Below are 18,467 nucleotides of genomic sequence, written 5' to 3'. Positions count from 1 at the left end.
ACAAAAACACTCACTTAACTTGCAATAAAACTTAATTAAGGACTAACTTTATCTACTTAAGCACAATACTCTTATTCATATAATAATTTCACCTCTTTGCACTGTCGCCCAGGTTGCAGCTGTACCAATTTATCGAAATACCAAATACGTTTATCGAACAATTAAACATGCTTATATATAATTATTTTATTTTACCCATATTTTAAAGTTTACGCGTACATTTTATATTATTTTCTTGCAAAGTGCTTAGAATATTAGCTGTGGCGTTGCACTTATCGTCCTGGTTAACCACGTTCTTAATACGCGCCATGTGAGTGTGTGAGGGGCGCGCTTTTACAGCTGCTTTAATTGCGTGTCACGCAGATATTCATTTTTTCCCCCTATAACTTGTACTGAAATAACATAACTGTGGCTTATATTAAACCCTCTAATAATTTGATTATAGTTCAGCACTTAATATTACTATATATTTTTGTCACATTTGCCACCTACGTTCCTGGCATTATTTTTTTTATTCATGTTCAATGATAATGTCAGAAAGTGCATTTTTTGTCTGTGGCTCTGACACATATTGCAGTAAACACGTGTAGCCTTTACACTATACAATTATATTAAAATTGTTATTGTTATCACCTTAACAACCGATATTTGGATTTATTCTACTGGATGCATCTGCAATCACTATTTTAAACGAGTCATGCGCGCCCACATGGCATCGCAGCATTCGCATTTTGCAACACTGTTGATCTGTTGCCCATCACTACTTTTGATTTTGTTTTGCTCACACATTCTATTGGGGAACAACGTGCCTGTAGATTTTTTTTTTTCGAATAATTGAATAATAAAGATCAAAAAACATAAAATGCCTTCGAAAGTGAAGCCAAGACTTTCGCGCGGCGTGTTGGACATGAAGTTCATGCAACGCACCAAAGCGAAAGTGGCTAAGGAAGACGATGACGAGCAGAGCCGCGCACTGTACTCCAATGAACTGAACCAAAAGATGCTCAATAGCAATTCAAATTTTATAATCGAGCCAAGCTATAGCATATGCGCCGGACTCATCGATGGTCGACTAAGTTTTCGTGGCATGAATCCGGAATTGGAGCGTTTAATGGAGCTGGAGCTGGCCGAAAAGCAGGGCAGAACGAGACCCGACCAGCCCAAAGAAGTTACCGACCAGGAGATGGCCGAAGCTTACTATGCGAATCAAGCGCCGGCCGCAAGCAAAACGATGAACAAAAAATTCGCCACAAAAAACGAGTTTAACAAGCGCAAATCCAATGGCAATCCAAAATCGCAAAAAAAGCCGGAATTCAAAAAGCCGCGCCAGGACGACGACGACGATGATGATTCATAAACTATCATATTCTTTATAACATATGACATAGGAGTTTAGCTTTTAAATATATTGTACAATAAATTTGCTCAGCTGCTTTCGGTTGGCACCTGTTTAACGGCCTGCAGCGCATAACACAATTGTGTGGAGTTTATCCAGCGCCAAGTGTTGCGCCAAAAGTCGTATGTGCTGCCATTGACGAGCACCGTTTGGCAATTCACTGCAAGTACAAGCATTAGCGCTTAACTATATCCACTCAATATAATTTTCTTACTTGTGTCCAATATGCGCTGCACGTCTAGTGGCCCAATCATTTTGTCCCAGTGATGTGTTCCCTTTGGAGCTATATTCAGCACATACTCGCCCAGCACAACGCCGCCGAGCCACATGGGCAAGGTTTTATTCATGGTGGTTATAAAAATGGAGCCGCCCGGCTTAAGTGTCTGTACGCAAGAGCTGAGCAACGCGACCTTGTCGTCGACATGCTCCAGGACTTCAGAAAGTATCAGCACATCATAGTATTCGCAATTTCCTTTGGCATGCTGATCAATTGGTTCCATTTTATACTCGACTCTATCACGGAGCTCGGGGCTCCAGTTAGCCAAATGTGCGCGTGCAGCCTTAATCAGCTCTTCGCCGAGATCTATGCCTGTTACGTGAGCGCCCAAACGAGCCAGCTGCTCGGTCAGCAGACCGGCGCCACAGCCAACATCCAAGATGCGTTGTCCACTTAAGACCTTTGTTGTGTTTATATAATGTGACTTCACATTGCCGCGCGCCACAATTCCATCGCGTATTAATGGTACCCTACATAACAGAAATTGTTTAGGTAAGCTAATTGCGTATGTGTTAAGTGGTTTATTTGCCTGATTTCGTTCATGGCATGCAGCGCTGCCATTGGACCATTTTTATTCCACCAATCTGCGGCCAAATCGTCATGATGCTTCACCTCGCGCACCGTTTCTGCGGTCTGTTGCTTAAAGCCGCCGGTTGAGGTGGCATCCAAGCTGCTGTTTTTTGTTAGCGCGCTAAACAGTGACTGACTAAATCTACTATTAAGATTAAATAATAAGTCGCAATTAATGTGAGTCTGCTCAACATACTTGCTGCGCTTAAGAAGGGCCAAATTTCGCAACATTCTAAATGCGTAAATTGTAAAAACAGCTGTTGTTGTTTATTATGTTTTAGGCTTAGAAATGGGAAAATGTTGTCAATATATCGATAGCGGCTATTATCGATAATTTAAGTGGAACTCGCCTGACGATTAAAAACAGCTACATAAAATATCTAAGCAGAACAGTATAAAAAAAAAGCACAGTGTCGATTCATGGCAGATTTAATAAGGATTATTTTATTAAGTCTATTCAGATAAATTATTTTTAATTTTTAAGTGCAGGCAAATGTAAATTTGAGTGACGCTGTTGCCGCTAAAGCTTTTGCGGGCGAATCGATAAGTATCGGGATAAGAACAGTTATTTGGCAAGCGTCACCATTTTAGTATTGCTTCAGCGATGATATGACAAAGAAGTAAAGAACACGATTAAACCAAAAATATATATTAAAAATAGTTAACTGTGCAAAATGTACAAAGAAGAACCGTTGCTCAATCATGAGGACTCCGTAAATGCGTCGGACAGAAATATGCAAAGAGGAAACGTTCATGCACTGCAAATGTTCCTTTTAACCACATTTCTGCTGCTGTTTCTAGCCGGCTCGATGTTTCATCCCAAGCCACTGATGCTCAGATCTCCGGCACACCAGCGTGACGATCAGCAATACGATTGCAATATAACGCTGGTTGAGTCAATCCCGATTGGTCTGAACTTTACACCCAACAGCCCAAAGTTCATGAGCACATTTGAGGCCTGGCAGCAACTGCTGGACAATAGTAAATCCACACTAGACATTGGATCCTACTACTGGTCACTGCGTGGCGAGGACACGGGTGCCAATGAGAGCAGCGCGCAGCCTGGAGAGCTGATTTTCCAGAAACTGCTGGACAATGCCATTGCCACATCTAAGATCAAAATACGTATTGCACAAAGCGAACCCTCGAGCGTTTCACCAAATCTGGACACACAATTACTGGCCAGTTATGGTGCTGCCGAGGTGGTATCCCTTGATTTTCCCAAGTACCTGGGTGGCGGCATACTGCACACAAAACTCTGGATTGTGGATGGAGAGCACTTCTATTTGGGCAGTGCCAACATGGACTGGCGTGCGCTGACCCAAGTCAAGGAGCTCGGCGTCCTAGCTCAAAATTGTCCACAATTAACCAGCGATTTGGCAAAGATCTTCAAGGCATACTGGTATCTGGGCAGCAATCCCGATGCACGCATACCATCGTCCTGGCCCTATGATTACGGAACCAAATACAATAAGGACCAGCCCATGTGGTTGAATGTAAACAAGATGTACCCAATGCAGGCCTTTGCAGCCAGTTCACCTCCCCCACTCTCAGCCTCGGGACGCACCCATGATCTGGATGCCATATTAACGACGATACATGGGGCTCTGAAATTCGTGCATATTGCTGTCATGGATTACTATCCCCTGATTGTGTTTGGACCCAAGGTCCAGTACTGGTCGGCCATTGATAATGCGCTGCGCAGCGCGGCTGTGGAGCGCGGCGTGTCTGTTAAAATGCTCATTTCCTGGTGGAAGCATTCGGATGCCAGCCAGGATAACTATTTGCGCTCACTACAGGATCTGACCATGGCGCACCCTCATGTGGATATACAAATTGTGAGAGCCTAGCTAACAGATAATATATATGTCTCCCAAACTAATTTCCCATCCTTTTGCAGCGTCGTTTTATTGTGCCCGCAGATGAGCATCAAAAGCGCATACCCTACGGTCGCGTCAATCACAATAAGTACATGGTCACAGACAGAGTCGCGTATATCGGCACCTCCAATTGGTCTGGTGATTATTTCACAGACACTGCTGGCATTGGCCTGGTCCTAAAGGACACACAGCCCGGCCTAACAGGCACCATACGCAACGATTTGCAGAATGTCTTTGAGCGGGATTGGAACAGCACATATGCCCACTCATTCACCTAAGGCAATGCCTAGCATTTGTACTATTCTTTGACTGGCAAGCTTATCAATCTGACGTCATTTATTTTATAGCTTTTTACCACATTTTGATAACAGTATTTTTTATGCTTTATATTTCACATCTTGCTCAGTTTTTAAATAAAGTACTGCGCTATTTTGTTATCTAAATATATAAACTGTTTCCTGAGGAATGCACGCGCAACCCAAGCCGTAAAGAACTCTGAGACTGAAATTGTAACTTAAGACGCGTTTCTGCGAAATTCTACACACCTGTGCGGGAAAGCCAGAAAAAATAAGGTTGTATGGAATTTTTGTTTGTCATCCGATCGGCCTTAAACACATTTGCAAAGGTCGCTGTTAAAAATGCGCTTCGCATAATCCACCCTTCCCTTCCATCCAAATGTGGGAAATTGGCGGAAACAAATTGATTTCTTAAATCTCAAGCAACAAACATGAACCGGACAAGGCCGGGTACTGACTGCCTGATAGGAAAGCTGATAACTGTAAGAAAAACCACACCCGGCTAATATTAGCTATATATATATATATATGTATATATATAATTCAAATACTCTTTCACGCTTGTCATAACTTTAACATAGTGCATAGTTGCCGCATTCCATGTTCAACTTCACGGACTGTGCTTTGAGATTAGCCACACACTTATTTCACATTATTGCCGCCGCGTCGCAGAAAATTGTTGCTGGCAATGCACTTCTCAACGATCACATTGATATCAGCCACACAGCTCATGAGGCAGTCGTAGATCAGCAGTAAACAGCGCGCATCAATAGCTGCAAGAGAGGCAGGAATTCAGAAATTTAGATATATATAATATAGAGCCCTGCATAGGTAAATTAATGTGCATCAAATTGCGATACTCTTCGAGCTAACGTTCTGGATCGATTCCAACCCAACCATCTCGAGAATCCGAAACAGGTTTCGGTTTACTCGATGCAGGGCTCTAATATAATACTTCATCCCACCTGCATAGAGTATCTGTTCGCGTCGCAGCGGCCGATTTGCCCAGTTGGAGCACTGATTGGCCTTGTTCAGCTTCTTGCCCAGGCACAGCATGGACAAATCGGTGAGTGCATCGCCGGCGCGATTCACATTGCCGTAGGGCAGCTCAACGCCATGTCGCTTCTTCAGCTCCAGCCAAACGTTGCGCAGATCCAAATAATGATGCGGCATATGCAGACGCAGCTGGAGCGGCAGGGAACGCTGCAGCACCGACAAATCGTTAAGCATGGAGAAGCCCACCTTGAGAATGTTTGGATTGTTGAAGACGTTGGCGCCCAGGGCACGCCAGTGCTCCTCGTGCAGCGTCTGTCGGCTGGCCAGGCAATCAATTAGGTAGACATTGTGTATGGTCGCTATTTGAAGCAAACAGAGCTGATTCTGTGCGCACACATTCTGCATCCATTCCGAGTCCATGTAGATGATTTGTTCGCGCTGCAAATGCTGCAGCATGCGTTCGAATGTGGCCGCCGTGTCCACAATCAGAAGGCACTCGTCCGGCAGATCCATGCCCAGGTACACTTCACAGGCCGTTGGCGTCGGCTCTGCTGCACGGCACGGCGGCTCCACCTTCTGTGAGATTAGCGGTTTGATTTCTGGCGGACAATCCTCGTGGCGCAGCTTAAATTCATTGTACCAGTATATGGCCTCCGATTCCAGTGGCCCATTGACTGCAGCCGCCGCCACATAGGCGACAAAATCCAAGCGCAGAGCATGGTCGTAGGCATGTACGCGCACCAGCTCCCTGAAGCTGTCCATATTGATGCGCGACTTCTCGTACTCGCGGTACAGGTAATGTAGGTAGCTGCAGGTCTTTGTGAATTTGTAGTTGGGCGTTATGGTGTCATCGAAGCCATATTTTTTGGCCAGCCGGGCCACAATCTTTGAGACGGGCCGATAGCTGAGCACATGATGCGATACCTTCAGATTTTTGTAGCGACTGCAAGAGATTAAGGCATGAGAATCAAGTATAGGATGGATTATGTGCTAAATATGTGGCTGGGTTCACAAAGCCAACCTCAAGGAGAGAAGACACTGTGAACCACCGAACCGACAAGATGTACCTGAGTGTACTCTCACACATCTCTATGACGGACTTGTCCTTGTGCAGGAGCGAGTCGAGAAATTTAACAAACGGCAGACGCTGATGCGTCGCCTGATCCAGGTACTCTTCGGCAAGCGGAAGTTTCTCCTGCGCAATCAATGGGAATGCCAATTCCAGCATATCGAACTGGTGAGTCAACTGCAAATTGAGTGTCCACTGCGCGACCTCCTTGTAGTAGCCATTGTCGAGCATCTCGCGCAGCTTGGGCACGAGCAGTTCACGGATCTGTTGAATGCGATATGCCTGGACCATGGCATTGTTGAGCGTCGTCAGGCCCGTCGTCTTGACAAAGTGAAAGGCTATCATGCTGGTGTTGTCATCGCAATGCTCGCTCAGGTGCGGCAAATCCGCCTGGAGCTTGCACACCGTGTCCAGCACAAAGTGCGAGAGGCTCTTGTTCTTCACATTGCTGCTGTCGGGGCAATTGGCAAAGATTTTGAGTGCCATTAGCATGGGATTCGGGTGACGCATTAGCGCATTGATCAGATCCTGTCGCATATACGGCGACGATTTGCATTTGCTGTGCATGTTCCATTTCTCGCGAAATACATTGAAGAACTTTTGAAATTCCGTGTCCAAGGTGGCGTCAAAGTCGCCATTGATGCCCGCGCCTAAGTTGAAAGTTGTACAATTATATTTATATTTACACGAATCCATGTGGAGCTTCTAAGCCCACAAAAAAAAAAAAACAATATTTCATACCCGTTGTAATGTCCTCGAGTCGTTTGATTTTCAAATGCGCGAACATGCATTCCAGCTCTTCGTCATCGGACTCCATGCCAGCCGGCATTGCATTATATCTATTAGCCATAATTTAATTTCCTTTTTATTTTGTGGGCGCGCAGCCCCACACACAATGCACTTGCAAAATTGTTAACGAAATTTCGTTCGCGGTGTAAAAACATATGTTTTTAACGCATTTAAGATCTTAACATTATGGTGAACTGTTAATAGCAGCGGGCGCTCAAGAACTGCGCTGCAGTCCGCTTTACCAAAAGTTCAAGCAATTGGTTTTACCAATTTATTTTAAAAATATCCTGTAAAGTGATTGTAAGACCCTATTGTCAAAACCATTTACTTAGTTTTGACAAGAATTGCCAAGTTGGCCTAATTTTGAATTTAACAGGCTGTTACCTTACAGAGCCGCTTAACATTATCGATTATTGACCTTAAAGGCTCGATACTCACGTCAGACAGTTTGGTATCGATCCCTTTTTGGAAAATGAAGTAGAAAATTTACTCGATAGATATGTCGATAGTATTGCCTGAACTAGTAAACTACTGCTTGCGGTGGTCAGCGCGGCAGATTTAAATTTGAATTATTTGCAAAGTTTAATAAATCTATTAAAGCTTTTTTTAAATTGACATGCACTTGCATCTATGAGCATATGTGATTAATACTATTTTAATTATTACACTAACTGAATAGTTAACAATTTTAATGAATGCAGTTTTTTGTCGCAACATTCGAGAATATTTAAGCTTATTAAATTTAACAAGCTTTAGCCTTTAATTGCGATTCAATACACTAAGCCCTTTAGCAAATGATTCATTACATTCCAAAACTAAGCGTTAAATGATCTATTAATTTTCAAAATAATTATACGTGCTTTAAAAAAAGCCGTTATATAAACTTGATATTGTGACAAGTGGAGGGCGTCATCAATTACAGCTAAGTGCCAGTTATAGACAAGACCTGGTAGCTGGCAGCACGTGTAGAGTTGCAAACTGGCCAGTCAAGATTTATGGCCAACAGCCAGTGGGTTTTCAAGTGCCAACAACAGGTCGTTCAGAATTAGCATGCGGCAATATCAAGCTCAACACAAAAGGCATAATTTTTCTATATTAAACAATTGCAAGTGCTGACTATCAAGGTCAACTGGCCCTGCTCCAGTTGAACACATGTAACTCTCGATTTTAACTGCAGAGTGTTGAGTTGGCAACCAGACAGGTTGGGTTCAATCGTGGGAGGTCGAGGCTGTGCTCGAAGCTGTGGTTAACACCGTTTTATTAGCAATCGGTTAATCTATATGTCTATATGTCGAATTGATTAATTGCACTGATGTAATCTAAATAGAGTTTTTCTGAATGTAAGATGGTTTTATGTTTGCCCTGTGTCCACTGACCATTGATAAAAGTTGTTAATGAAATGGGAACTGAATAGTTCCAAGGGCAAATTTAATCCCAGGCCTGTCCATTCTTATGTTCCATATTTTATATAAAAAATCGAACATTATAAGCATTTCCTGCACTCTCTCCCTATTTTTATACGCCTAGTGTACATAAAGTTTGAGTTTATTTGAAGTCATCGAAAACTAGCCCAGAAAATCGATAATTATCGATTGTTAGCCACAAAATTTGCTACAGAAACTTTCGTACAGTATTTATAGATTCAGACTACTTCACTTTTCCGACACCTGAGCACGTGCATCATAAGATACATTTAAAAGGTAGAATGCGTTATATTTTATTTGATCTCAGATATATGTATATATATGTACATATTAATATATTCTAGATCTGCATCAATCGCAAAGCAGATAATTTGCTAAGCTGTTTATCCCATAGAGAAATAATAATTTTAGATAGTTAATTATTGTATGGCTCGCACAGATCAAACTTTACTTCAAGTTATCGATAAATATCGATTTCAAGCAGTAGTTTTACGAGCATATTTCGCCGAACATACAAGCTAGAGGCATTAAGAGTTGCCATCAGGAACGTATAGGTGAACTTTATACATATTTTTATATTTGCTTTTTATGTATATACTCCTCCTTGCTCCTTGCTTGTCTCTTTAAAGTCCTGAAAGAGAAAATGCAGCGCTAAAACTCTTTGAGAATTATAAGCGCAGACATTCTTAAAATGACTTTTTCATGAGTAAAAAATATATTTTGATTTTAAACATATTTATTTGGAAACAATTTTTCATGTGCATGTGAGAATATCATTTGGTTAACAGATCGTAAGGAATAGAAGTACATAGAGTAGACCAGAATAAGTAGAGTAGGAGAGGAGCTGGCCAAAGAGGCGAAGCGTGACTTAGATGGCAGTAAGATGTGTGTGGGATAGCTTTTCGGGAAATAAACAAAAAAACAATGGAAACTAAAAACGAATCGATGGCAAGGTCAAAGGCAGGTCTGTTGCAATTGTAATCCCAGAGTGTGATCTCTACCAAGTGCCTGGTGCGGGCTCCAGGTTGACGGAGGCGGCGCTCTGGACATGTCCGGGCAGCGGGGCGACATGCACGGCACCGCGCGTCTTGGCCACATACGAGGCGGGCGCAGCGGCAACGGCCACGACAGCGGGCGCCGGAGCTGCAACCACAACTGGAGCAGCATGGGCAATCGAATGGGCCGCCGACTGCACCAGAATGGGTCCGGCTGGTGCAATGGCAATGGGCACAGCGGCGGGCACCGCGGAGGCGTGCACGGCCACTGAGCCGGCCACGGCCGGAGCGCCCAGCACCACGGCGGAGCCATGAGCGGAGGTCAGCAGCGGCACCACCGAACCGTGGACACCCCAGGCCAGAGCGAACAAGACTACGACAACGGCGAACTGCAAAAGGGATTCGGATTAAAGTACGGCTCTCGTTGGGCCCAAAACGACTCCTGCTCACCTTCATGTTGGCTTCTGTGAATGGCGCGACGCTTGAAACGTAACTAATTGACAGCTGCCCGTGCCCGTTGGGCTTTTATAGCGCCCATTCTGATCGGATCAGGCCAAAGCCAGTTCTCGGCCAATGCGGAAACTGGCCGGCTTAGCTCTGAAACGAACCCACGCCCCCCTCCTTGACCTTCAATTGCCAGCTTCCCTCGGCTTGGAGCCACAATTGGCCACAGATCGGTTGACAAGCGACAAGATAAACGCCAGCAGCCAGCAGCAAGAGACAACCGTCAAAGCAGCCCATTTGATTCGGTCAATCAATTCGCCTATCAATCGAACAATAACGAGTAAGAGCTCAGCTCAGTTGAGGCTGACCGACTAGCAGATACCCTGTGCCCAGTGAAATATTTGCAACCAGAAGAAGTCTGTTTCATGTCAGCTGCCTAGATTTTGTAAAAGTGATTTATTCCTTTAACAACAATGCCGAATGCCGATATTTGTTGACATCGATTAAAATTGTACAAGCTATCGATATATATTTAAAAAATTTACAAATGGTATGTATCGATATTTTATCGGTTTGTTGGACAGTTCTTAAAAAATTACCCTCGCATAATAATAGTTATTACAAAATGACGCTCGTTTAATTTTTTAAAAACTATTCAACAGACCGATACAAATTCGATATTTATCGATTTTAATGAGACGGTGCATGAATGAATTTATGGTATCTAACTTTTGATCATTTCTGTCTAGCTTTCGATTATTGCGACGATTGTAAAAACTATGTTGATATCCGATAAATTGGAAAACTTATCGATATATTTCATAAGAAATTCGATTTGGAAATGATGTTTGCATCGAATTCTTATCGACTTTGGAGAGATATAGAGTAGTGCCATTAAGTCCTCCAAATTAAGTATCTCAAGCTCGTTTTAAAAAATAAAATTTTTAAAAATGTATCGATAGTTGAAAGAAAATATCGAACTGGTATCAATCTTGTACCCTTACGTATTAAAATCTCATAGATCTGACGGCCGATTTGAGTGCCGATCAATTATATATCAAAATTGTAGAGGCTCGGTGATGTCTCCGATCTGCACGTTACATACACTGCCTCAAAACTATTATGCCCTAGCTCACTTATTTTAAATGGGTATAACAATAATAACAACAAATCAATGCAATTGTTATAGTTGGCCACTTGGTATCTTATACTGGATATAGTTCACATTTCATCAGCATTTTTCAGTGTTTGCCCTGAAATTAAAATCGCCGACTAAAAGCATTTGTTATATTGCCATATAAATACCTATTTATATAGCTAATAATTACTTACAATATATCTTAAGATTGCGTTTGAAAAAGCTGCTCAAGAGGAAACAACTTTTAAGAGGCTTGGGTAAAGTGGGATACTTGGTTAGGTTAATGGAGCGCTTGACTAAGCTATAAGAAATATTTGCATAATTTGGATTCAATTAAATATTATTTGCTTATTATTCCGAATATGTGAATATGTATATATATTAATGGAAGCCATCTATAAACGTAATAAGTATAATAAATATTCATAATGATTTCTTTAAATTGATTGATAATAACTATTTAAAACATTAGTATTAAGCATATTTTTCTACCTTTTACGATTGTTCCCCAAATCGATAAGTATCGATACCCAAGCTAGGACATCAGCATGAGCTGTATTTGATTTCCCGAAATTAATGTTGCCATCTTTTAAGTTCCCACCGTTTAGAACCTATCGAAGGTATATTTAAATATATATTCTAAATGTGCATAATGCTTTTTGTTAAATATGTTACGATTGTTCCTCAAATCGATAAGTATCGATACCCAAGCTTAGACAAACTTTTCAGTTTCCTCCCTATCGAAAGTCTTATTCAAACAACTTTCTAACACAGAAATCTTTTTGTATAAAAACTAGATTAGAAAACATGGTCGTCTTTTGTAGATTTGTCAAACTAAATCTTCTGTTTACAGTAGAAGTAATACATACATACACACACAATTAAATATCACTACTTAAATACATATATTTATATATATATATTTACATATCTATATAGTTACATATTTATCTTAGACACTTAGTGCCAAGTGGCAAATGACATGGCTCGTCTGGTCTTTACAGAGAAGGAACAAAATTCCTACGATCCCAGGAAGTATAAGGTAAGAGTTCCTCAAATGTACAAGAACCTTAAGAAAAGGGTTTACCTATTCCCTATCTACCGCTTCCAGGTAGTCCACAAGAATCACTGGCGTCAGGTTAGTCTGCGTTTGGCGCCCACGCAGAAAAAATGGTGGGAGGATCCAGATGTTATTGTTGCGTGAGTATTTACCATATAATATCAAGCGGTTGGGCATAATGTGTGGGGTTTGTGGCGTGCCGGCAATAACATTAAAACTCAATGGACTGACTCATTGATAATCAATGCATAGCCCAAACCGTCAGAGCTAATAAGCTGCACTTTGCACAGTGGCTGGCTTTTGATGCCCATCGTTAGTACTGATCCTTACGAGTCGAAAATGGTATAAAATTCCAAAATCGGACATTATTTGGCCGAGATATACCAAAAAATCGTCAAAAACGGCTGACATTACAAACACATCGGTTTTTGGTCAACAACTTTTTCGAACCCATCGATTTTTAATTTCTTTGAATGCAAATTGATAGTAGGGATCCGTACGAATGTAAAAAGGTATAATATTTCAAAATCAGGCGGTATTTACCCGAGATATTAAAAAAAAAATCATCAAAAAAGTTTCAATTTTTGAACCGACCCCGATTTTGAAAAAAAACGTGATGTAACCCCTTGCCTTTTTTTCGATTTGGGTCAAAATTTAAATTTTCAGTGTTTTGATGCCAATTGATAGTACTGATCCTTACGAGTCGAAAATGGTATAAAATTCCGAAATCGGACATTATTTGGCCGAGATATACCAAAAAATCGTCAAAAAAGGACTACAAACGAAACGAGTGCTGTCTCTTTAAAATACCAAAAACTCGATTTCAGCTGCGCCCATGGGCAATATTAAATAGCAAGCGATCACTATTCATGGTACCTAGTTGACCTATATATCCTTGGTTATTCCATATCATGGGTATAGTCCTAGCGAAGACCAAAATGTATATGCTTTTCTTTTCAGCACGCCCCTCGATACAGTGCCGCCTCCCTGGATGGTTTCTAGTTGACTAGCATATCCTTGGTTATACCATACCATTGATATAGTCCTTGAAAACCTAAAGGATCAGATCGCAGCAAAATGTGCATTGCAATGGTCCAAAAACATGTATGATTTTTCTTTCAGGAGCCCTTTTACATTCGCTGCAGCTGCAGCTTAGTTCAAAGCACTCGTCGACCTTCTGTGCATTTCTGTTCGCCTGGTATTTTAGCAGATTTTAAGAAAAATTTCGGAAGCCAGCGGTTTCCAAAAACGCTACTAACGGGTATTCAATAGGTTTCTAAATACCGTTCATTTTTGAAGTTGTAAATAAAAAACAGGAGTTTTCTGTTTTATTTGAAATAACTGATTTATTTATGTTTGAATTTACAAAATTGTTTTTATTAAAATTTTTTTAAATTAATTAAAGTGCGATCCTGGAAAATCAGCTTTGTCACTTGTGAAAGTCCTTAGAGCTCGTTGCAGTCCTTAATTTGACAGTCTGAAAAGATAAAAATACATTTAAATTAAGGCAAAAGGCAAGGCAAAAAATATATAAACCCATTTTATGTCAAGAAAAAAGTCCATAACTCGGTCATTTTAGGTATCCGTACGAATTTAAAAAGGTATAAAATTTCAAAATCAGGCGGTATTTAGTCCGCGCGGAGATATGACGTTCCAAAACGACATAACTCCGTGCGGAGCTATAAAAAGGTATAAAATTTCAAAATCAGGCGGTATTTAGTCCGCGCGGAGATATGACGTTCCAAAACGACATAACTCCGCTGGAGATATGACGTTCCAAAACGACATAACTCCGCTGGAGATATGACGTTCCAAAACGACATAACTCCGCTGGAGATATGACGTTCCAAAACGACATAACTCCGCTGGAGATATGACGTTCCAAAACGACATAACTCCGCTGGAGATATGACGTTCCAAAACGACATAATTCCGCTGGAGATATGACGTTCCAAAACGACATAATTCCGCTGGAGATATGACGTTCCAAAACGGCATAACTCCGCTGGAGATATGACGTTCCAAAACGGCATAACTCCGCTGGAGATATGACGTTCCAAAACGGCATAACTCCGCTGGAGATATGTACGAATGTAAAAAGGTATATTTCAAAATCGGGCGGTATTTACCCGAGATATTAAAAAAAATCATCAAAAAAGTTTCAATTTTTGAACCGACCCCGATTTTGAAAAAAAACGTGATGTAACCCCTTTCCTTTTTTATCGATTTGGGTCAAAATTTAAATTTTCAGTGTTTTGATGCCAATTGATAGTACTGATCCTTACGAGTCGAAAATGGTATAAAATTCCAAAATCGGACATTATTTGGCCGAGATATACCAAAAAATCGTCAAAAAAGGCTGACATTACAAACACATCGGTTTTTGGTCAACAACTTTTTTGAACCCATCGATTTTTAATTTCTTTGAATGCAAATTGATAGTAGGGATCCGTACGAATGTAAAAAGGTATAATATTTCAAAATCAGGCGGTATTTACCCGAGATATAAAAAAAAATTCATGAAAAAAGTTTCAATTTCTGAACCGATCCCGATTTTGAAAAAAAACGTGATGTAACCCCTTGCTTTTTTTTCGATTTGGGTCAAAATTTAGATTTTCAGTGTTTTGATGCCAATTGATAGTACTGATCCTTACGAGTCGAAAATGGTATAAAATTCCAAAATCGGACATTATTTGGCCGAGATATACCAAAAAATCGTCAAAAAAGGCTGACATTACAAACACATCGGTTTTTGGTCAACAACTTTTTTGAACCCATCGATTTTTAATTTCTTTGAATGCAAATTGATAGTAGGGATCCGTACGAATGTAAAAAGGTATAATATTTCAAAATCAGGCGGTATTTACCCGAGATATTAAAAAAAAATCATCAAAAAAGTTTCAATTTTTGAACCGACCCCGATTTTGAAAAAAAACGTGATGTAACCCCTTGCTTTTTTTTCGATTTGGGTCAAAATTTAGATTTTCAGTATTTTGATGCCAATTGATAGTACTGATCCTTACGAGTCGAAAATGGTATAAAATTCCAAAATCGGACATTATTTGGCCGAGATATACCAAAAAATCGTCAAAAATGGCTGACATTACACACACATCGGTTTTTGGTCAACAACTTTTTTGAACAAATCGATTTTTAATTTCTTTGAATGCAAATTGATAGTAGGGATCCGTACGAATGTAAAAAGGTATAATATTTCAAAATCAGGCGGTATTTACCCGAGATATTAAAAAAAAAATCATCAAAAAAGTTTCAATTTTTGAACCGACCCCGATTTTGAAAAAAAACGTGATGTAACCCCTTGCTTTTTTTTCGATTTGGGTCAAAATTTAGATTTTCAGTGTTTTGATGCCAATTGATAGTACTGATCCTTACGAGTCGAAAATGGTATAAAATTCCAAAATCGGACATTATTTGGCCGAGATATACCAAAAAATCGTCAAAAAAGGCTGACATTACACACACATCGGTTTTTGGTCAACAACTTTTTTGAACAAATCGATTTTTAATTTCTTTGAATGCAAATTGATAGTAGGGATCCGTACGAATGTAAAAAGGTATAATATTTCAAAATCAGGCGGTATTTACCCGAGATATTAAAAAAAAAATCATCAAAAAAGTTTCAATTTTTGAACCGACCCCGATTTTGAAAAAAAACGTGATGTAACCCCTTGCTTTTTTTTCGATTTGGGTCAAAATTTAGATTTTCAGTATTTTGATGCCAATTGATAGTACTGATCCTTACGAGTCGAAAATGGTATAAAATTCCAAAATCGGACATTATTTGGCCGAGATATACCAAAAAATCGTCAAAAAAGGCTGACATTACAAACACATCGGTTTTTGGTCAACAGCGTTTTTGAACCCATCGATTTTTAATTTCTTTGAATGCAAATTGATAGTAGGGATCCGTACGAATGTAAAAAGGTATAATATTTCAAAATCAGGCGGTATTTACCCGAGATATTAAAAAAAAATCATCAAAAAAGTTTCAATTTTTGAACCGACCCCGATTTTGAAAAAAAACGTGATGTAACCCCTTGCTTTTTTTTCGATTTGGGTCAAAATTTAGATTTTCAGTATTTTGATGCCAATTGATAGTACTGATCCTTACGAGTCGAAAATGGTATAAAATTCCAAAATCGGACATTATTTGGCCGAGATATACCAAAAAATCGTCAAAAAAGGCTGACATTACAAACACATCGGTTTTTGGTCAACAACGTTTTTGAACCCATCGATTTTTAATTTCTTTGAATGCAAATTGATAGTAGGGATCCGTACGAATGTAAAAAGGTATAATATTTCAAAATCAGGCGGTATTTACCCAAGATATTAAAAAAAAATCATCAAAAAAGTTTCAATTTTTGAACCGACCCCGATTTTGAAAAAAAACGTGATGTAACCCCTTGCCTTTTTTTCGATTTGGGTCAAAATTTAGATTTTCAGTGTTTTGATGCCAATTGATAGTACTGATCCTTACGAGTCGAAAATGGTATAAAATTCCAAAATCGGACATTATTTGGCCGAGATATACCAAAAAATCGTCAAAAAAGGCTGACATTACAAACACATCGGTTTTTGGTCAACAACGTTTTTGAACCCATCGATTTTTAATTTCTTTGAATGCAAATTGATAGTAGGGATCCGTACGAATGTAAAAAGGTATAATATTTCAAAATCAGGCGGTATTTACCCGAGATATTAAAAAAAAATCATCAAAAAAGTTTCAATTTTTGAACCGACCCCGATTTTGAAAAAAAACGTGATGTAACCCCTTGCTTTTTTTTCGATTTGGGTCAAAATTTAGATTTTCAGTATTTTGATGCCAATTGATATTACTGATCCTTACGAGTCGAAAATGGTATAAAATTCCAAAATCGGACATTATTTGGCCGAGATATACCAAAAAATCGTCAAAAAAGGCTGACATTACAAACACATCGGTTTTTGGTCAACAACTTTTTTGAACAAATTGATTTTTAATTTCTTTGAATGCAAATTGATAGTAGGGATCCGTACGAATGTAAAAAGGTATAATATTTCAAAATCAGGCGGTATTTACCCGAGATATTAAAAAAAAATCATCAAAAAAGTTTCAATTTTTGAACCGACCCCGATTTTGAAAAAAAACGTGATGTAACCCCTTGCCTTTTTTTCGATTTGGGTCAAAATTTAGATTTTCAGTGTTTTGATGCCAATTGATAGTACTGATCCTTACGAGTCGAAAATGGTATAAAATTCCAAAATCGGACATTATTTGGCCGAGATATACCAAAAAATCGTCAAAAAAGGCTGACATTACAAACACATCGGTTTTTGGTCAACAACGTTTTTGAACCCATCGATTTTTAATTTCTTTGAATGCAAATTGATAGTAGGGATCCGTACGAATGTAAAAAGGTATAATATTTCAAAATCAGGCGGTATTTACCCGAGATATTAAAAAAAAATCATCAAAAAAGTTTCAATTTTTGAACCGACCCCGATTTTGAAAAAAAACGTGATGTAACCCCTTGCCTTTTTTTCGATTTGGGTCAAAATTTAGATTTTCAGTGTTTTGATGCCAATTGATAGTACTGATCCTTACGAGTCGAAAATGGTATAAAATTCCAAAATCGGACATTATTTGGCCGAGATATACCAAAAAATCGTCAAAAAAGGCTGACATTACAAACACATCGGTTTTTGGTCAACAACGTTTTTGAACCCATCGATTTTTAATTTCTTTGAATGCAAATTGATAGTAGGGATCCGTACGAATGTAAAAAGGTATAATATTTCAAAATCAGGCGGTATTTACCCGAGATATTAAAAAAAAATCATCAAAAAAGTTTCAATTTTTGAACCGACCCCGATTTTGAAAAAAAACGTGATGTAACCCCTTGCTTTTTTTTCGATTTGGGTCAAAATTTAGATTTTCAGTATTTTGATGCCAATTGATAGTACTGATCCTTACGAGTCGAAAATGGTATAAAATTCAAAATCGGACATTATTTGGCCGAGATATACCAAAAAATCGTCAAAAAAGGCTGACATTACAAACACATCGGTTTTTGGTCAACAACTTTTTTGAACCCATCGATTTTTAATTTCTTTGAATGCAAATTGATAG

At 39.5% G+C, this 18,467-nt stretch overlaps 5 protein-coding genes across 6 annotated transcripts; 2 read left to right on the top strand and 3 right to left on the bottom strand.

Annotated features, from left to right (window-relative positions):
• Positions 1-725: 725 nt before the first annotated feature.
• On the top strand, positions 726-1,364 carry LOC115768563 (M-phase phosphoprotein 6). The gene has a single exon (XM_030713178.1). It carries the CDS (start codon positions 863-865, stop codon positions 1,355-1,357), a length of 495 nt encoding a protein of 164 aa, XP_030569038.1. The 5' UTR covers positions 726-862; the 3' UTR covers positions 1,358-1,364.
• Positions 1,313-2,536, bottom strand: LOC115768561 (ubiquinone biosynthesis O-methyltransferase, mitochondrial). 2 transcript variants are annotated; one of them, XM_030713176.1, is made up of 4 exons: positions 2,440-2,536; positions 2,203-2,388; positions 1,611-2,143; positions 1,313-1,556 (listed from the first exon to the last, which is right to left on the bottom strand). In XM_030713176.1, exons 1-4 carry the CDS (start codon positions 2,472-2,474, stop codon positions 1,426-1,428), a joined length of 885 nt encoding a protein of 294 aa, XP_030569036.1. In that variant the 5' UTR covers positions 2,475-2,536; the 3' UTR covers positions 1,313-1,425. The 2 variants fall into 2 exon arrangements, with proteins under 2 accessions (XP_030569036.1, XP_030569037.1); XM_030713177.1 differs by having other exon boundaries at positions 2,203-2,385; positions 2,440-2,528.
• Positions 2,537-2,721: 185 nt separating this feature from the next.
• LOC115768539 (phospholipase D3) lies at positions 2,722-4,546 on the top strand. Its single transcript, XM_030713140.1, has 2 exons — positions 2,722-4,081; positions 4,144-4,546. Exons 1-2 carry the CDS (start codon positions 2,918-2,920, stop codon positions 4,399-4,401), a joined length of 1,422 nt encoding a protein of 473 aa, XP_030569000.1. The 5' UTR covers positions 2,722-2,917; the 3' UTR covers positions 4,402-4,546.
• Positions 4,547-4,922: 376 nt separating this feature from the next.
• LOC115768538 (exonuclease mut-7 homolog) lies at positions 4,923-7,579 on the bottom strand. The gene is made up of 4 exons (XM_030713138.1): positions 7,226-7,579; positions 6,483-7,134; positions 5,385-6,358; positions 4,923-5,192 (listed from the first exon to the last, which is right to left on the bottom strand). The coding sequence occupies exons 1-4, from the start codon at positions 7,332-7,334 to the stop codon at positions 5,062-5,064; spliced, it is 1,866 nt and encodes a 621-aa protein (XP_030568998.1). The 5' UTR covers positions 7,335-7,579; the 3' UTR covers positions 4,923-5,061.
• Positions 7,580-9,437: 1,858 nt separating this feature from the next.
• LOC115768547 (adult cuticle protein 1) lies at positions 9,438-10,668 on the bottom strand. Its single transcript, XM_030713156.1, has 2 exons — positions 10,143-10,668; positions 9,438-10,081 (listed from the first exon to the last, which is right to left on the bottom strand). Exons 1-2 carry the CDS (start codon positions 10,146-10,148, stop codon positions 9,695-9,697), a joined length of 393 nt encoding a protein of 130 aa, XP_030569016.1. The 5' UTR covers positions 10,149-10,668; the 3' UTR covers positions 9,438-9,694.
• Positions 10,669-18,467: the final 7,799 nt, after the last annotated feature.

Source organism: Drosophila novamexicana, unplaced genomic scaffold (genome assembly GCF_003285875.2).
Source record: "Drosophila novamexicana strain 15010-1031.04,08,12 unplaced genomic scaffold, DnovRS2.1 tig00001834-arrow-arrow-pilon, whole genome shotgun sequence".
Lineage (NCBI taxonomy): Eukaryota > Metazoa > Arthropoda > Insecta > Diptera > Drosophilidae > Drosophila > Drosophila novamexicana.
Note: the sequence above shows the minus strand (reverse complement) of the source record. Positions and strands in the feature narration are given on the sequence as shown.

What these genes read in the sequence shown, in the direction of transcription:
- LOC115768561 (XM_030713176.1), bottom strand. Translation starts at nt 2,474, where the DNA reads ATGTTGCGAAATTTGGCCCTTCTTAAGCGCAGCAA. An exon ending in GCCCTTCTTAAGCGCAGCAA is followed by an intron (nt 2,389 to 2,439) that starts GTATGTTGAGCA and finishes TAATCTTAATAG; the next exon opens with TAGATTTAGTCAGTCACTGT. An exon ending in CATGCCATGAACGAAATCAG is followed by an intron (nt 2,144 to 2,202) that starts GCAAATAAACCA and finishes TCTGTTATGTAG; the next exon opens with GGTACCATTAATACGCGATG.
- LOC115768539 (XM_030713140.1), top strand. Translation starts at nt 2,918, where the DNA reads ATGTACAAAGAAGAACCGTTGCTCAATCATGAGGACTCCGTAAATGCG. An exon ending in CTCATGTGGATATACAAATT is followed by an intron (nt 4,082 to 4,143) that starts GTGAGAGCCTAG and finishes ATCCTTTTGCAG; the next exon opens with CGTCGTTTTATTGTGCCCGC.
- LOC115768538 (XM_030713138.1), bottom strand. Translation starts at nt 7,334, where the DNA reads ATGGCTAATAGATATAATGCAATGCCGGCTGGCATGGAGTCCGATGAC. An exon ending in ATGTGTGAGAGTACACTCAG is followed by an intron (nt 6,359 to 6,482) that starts GTACATCTTGTC and finishes AATCTCTTGCAG; the next exon opens with TCGCTACAAAAATCTGAAGG. An exon ending in CGAACAGATACTCTATGCAG is followed by an intron (nt 5,193 to 5,384) that starts GTGGGATGAAGT and finishes CCTCTCTTGCAG; the next exon opens with CTATTGATGCGCGCTGTTTA.
- LOC115768563 (XM_030713178.1), top strand. Translation starts at nt 863, where the DNA reads ATGCCTTCGAAAGTGAAGCCAAGACTTTCGCGCGGCGTGTTGGACATG.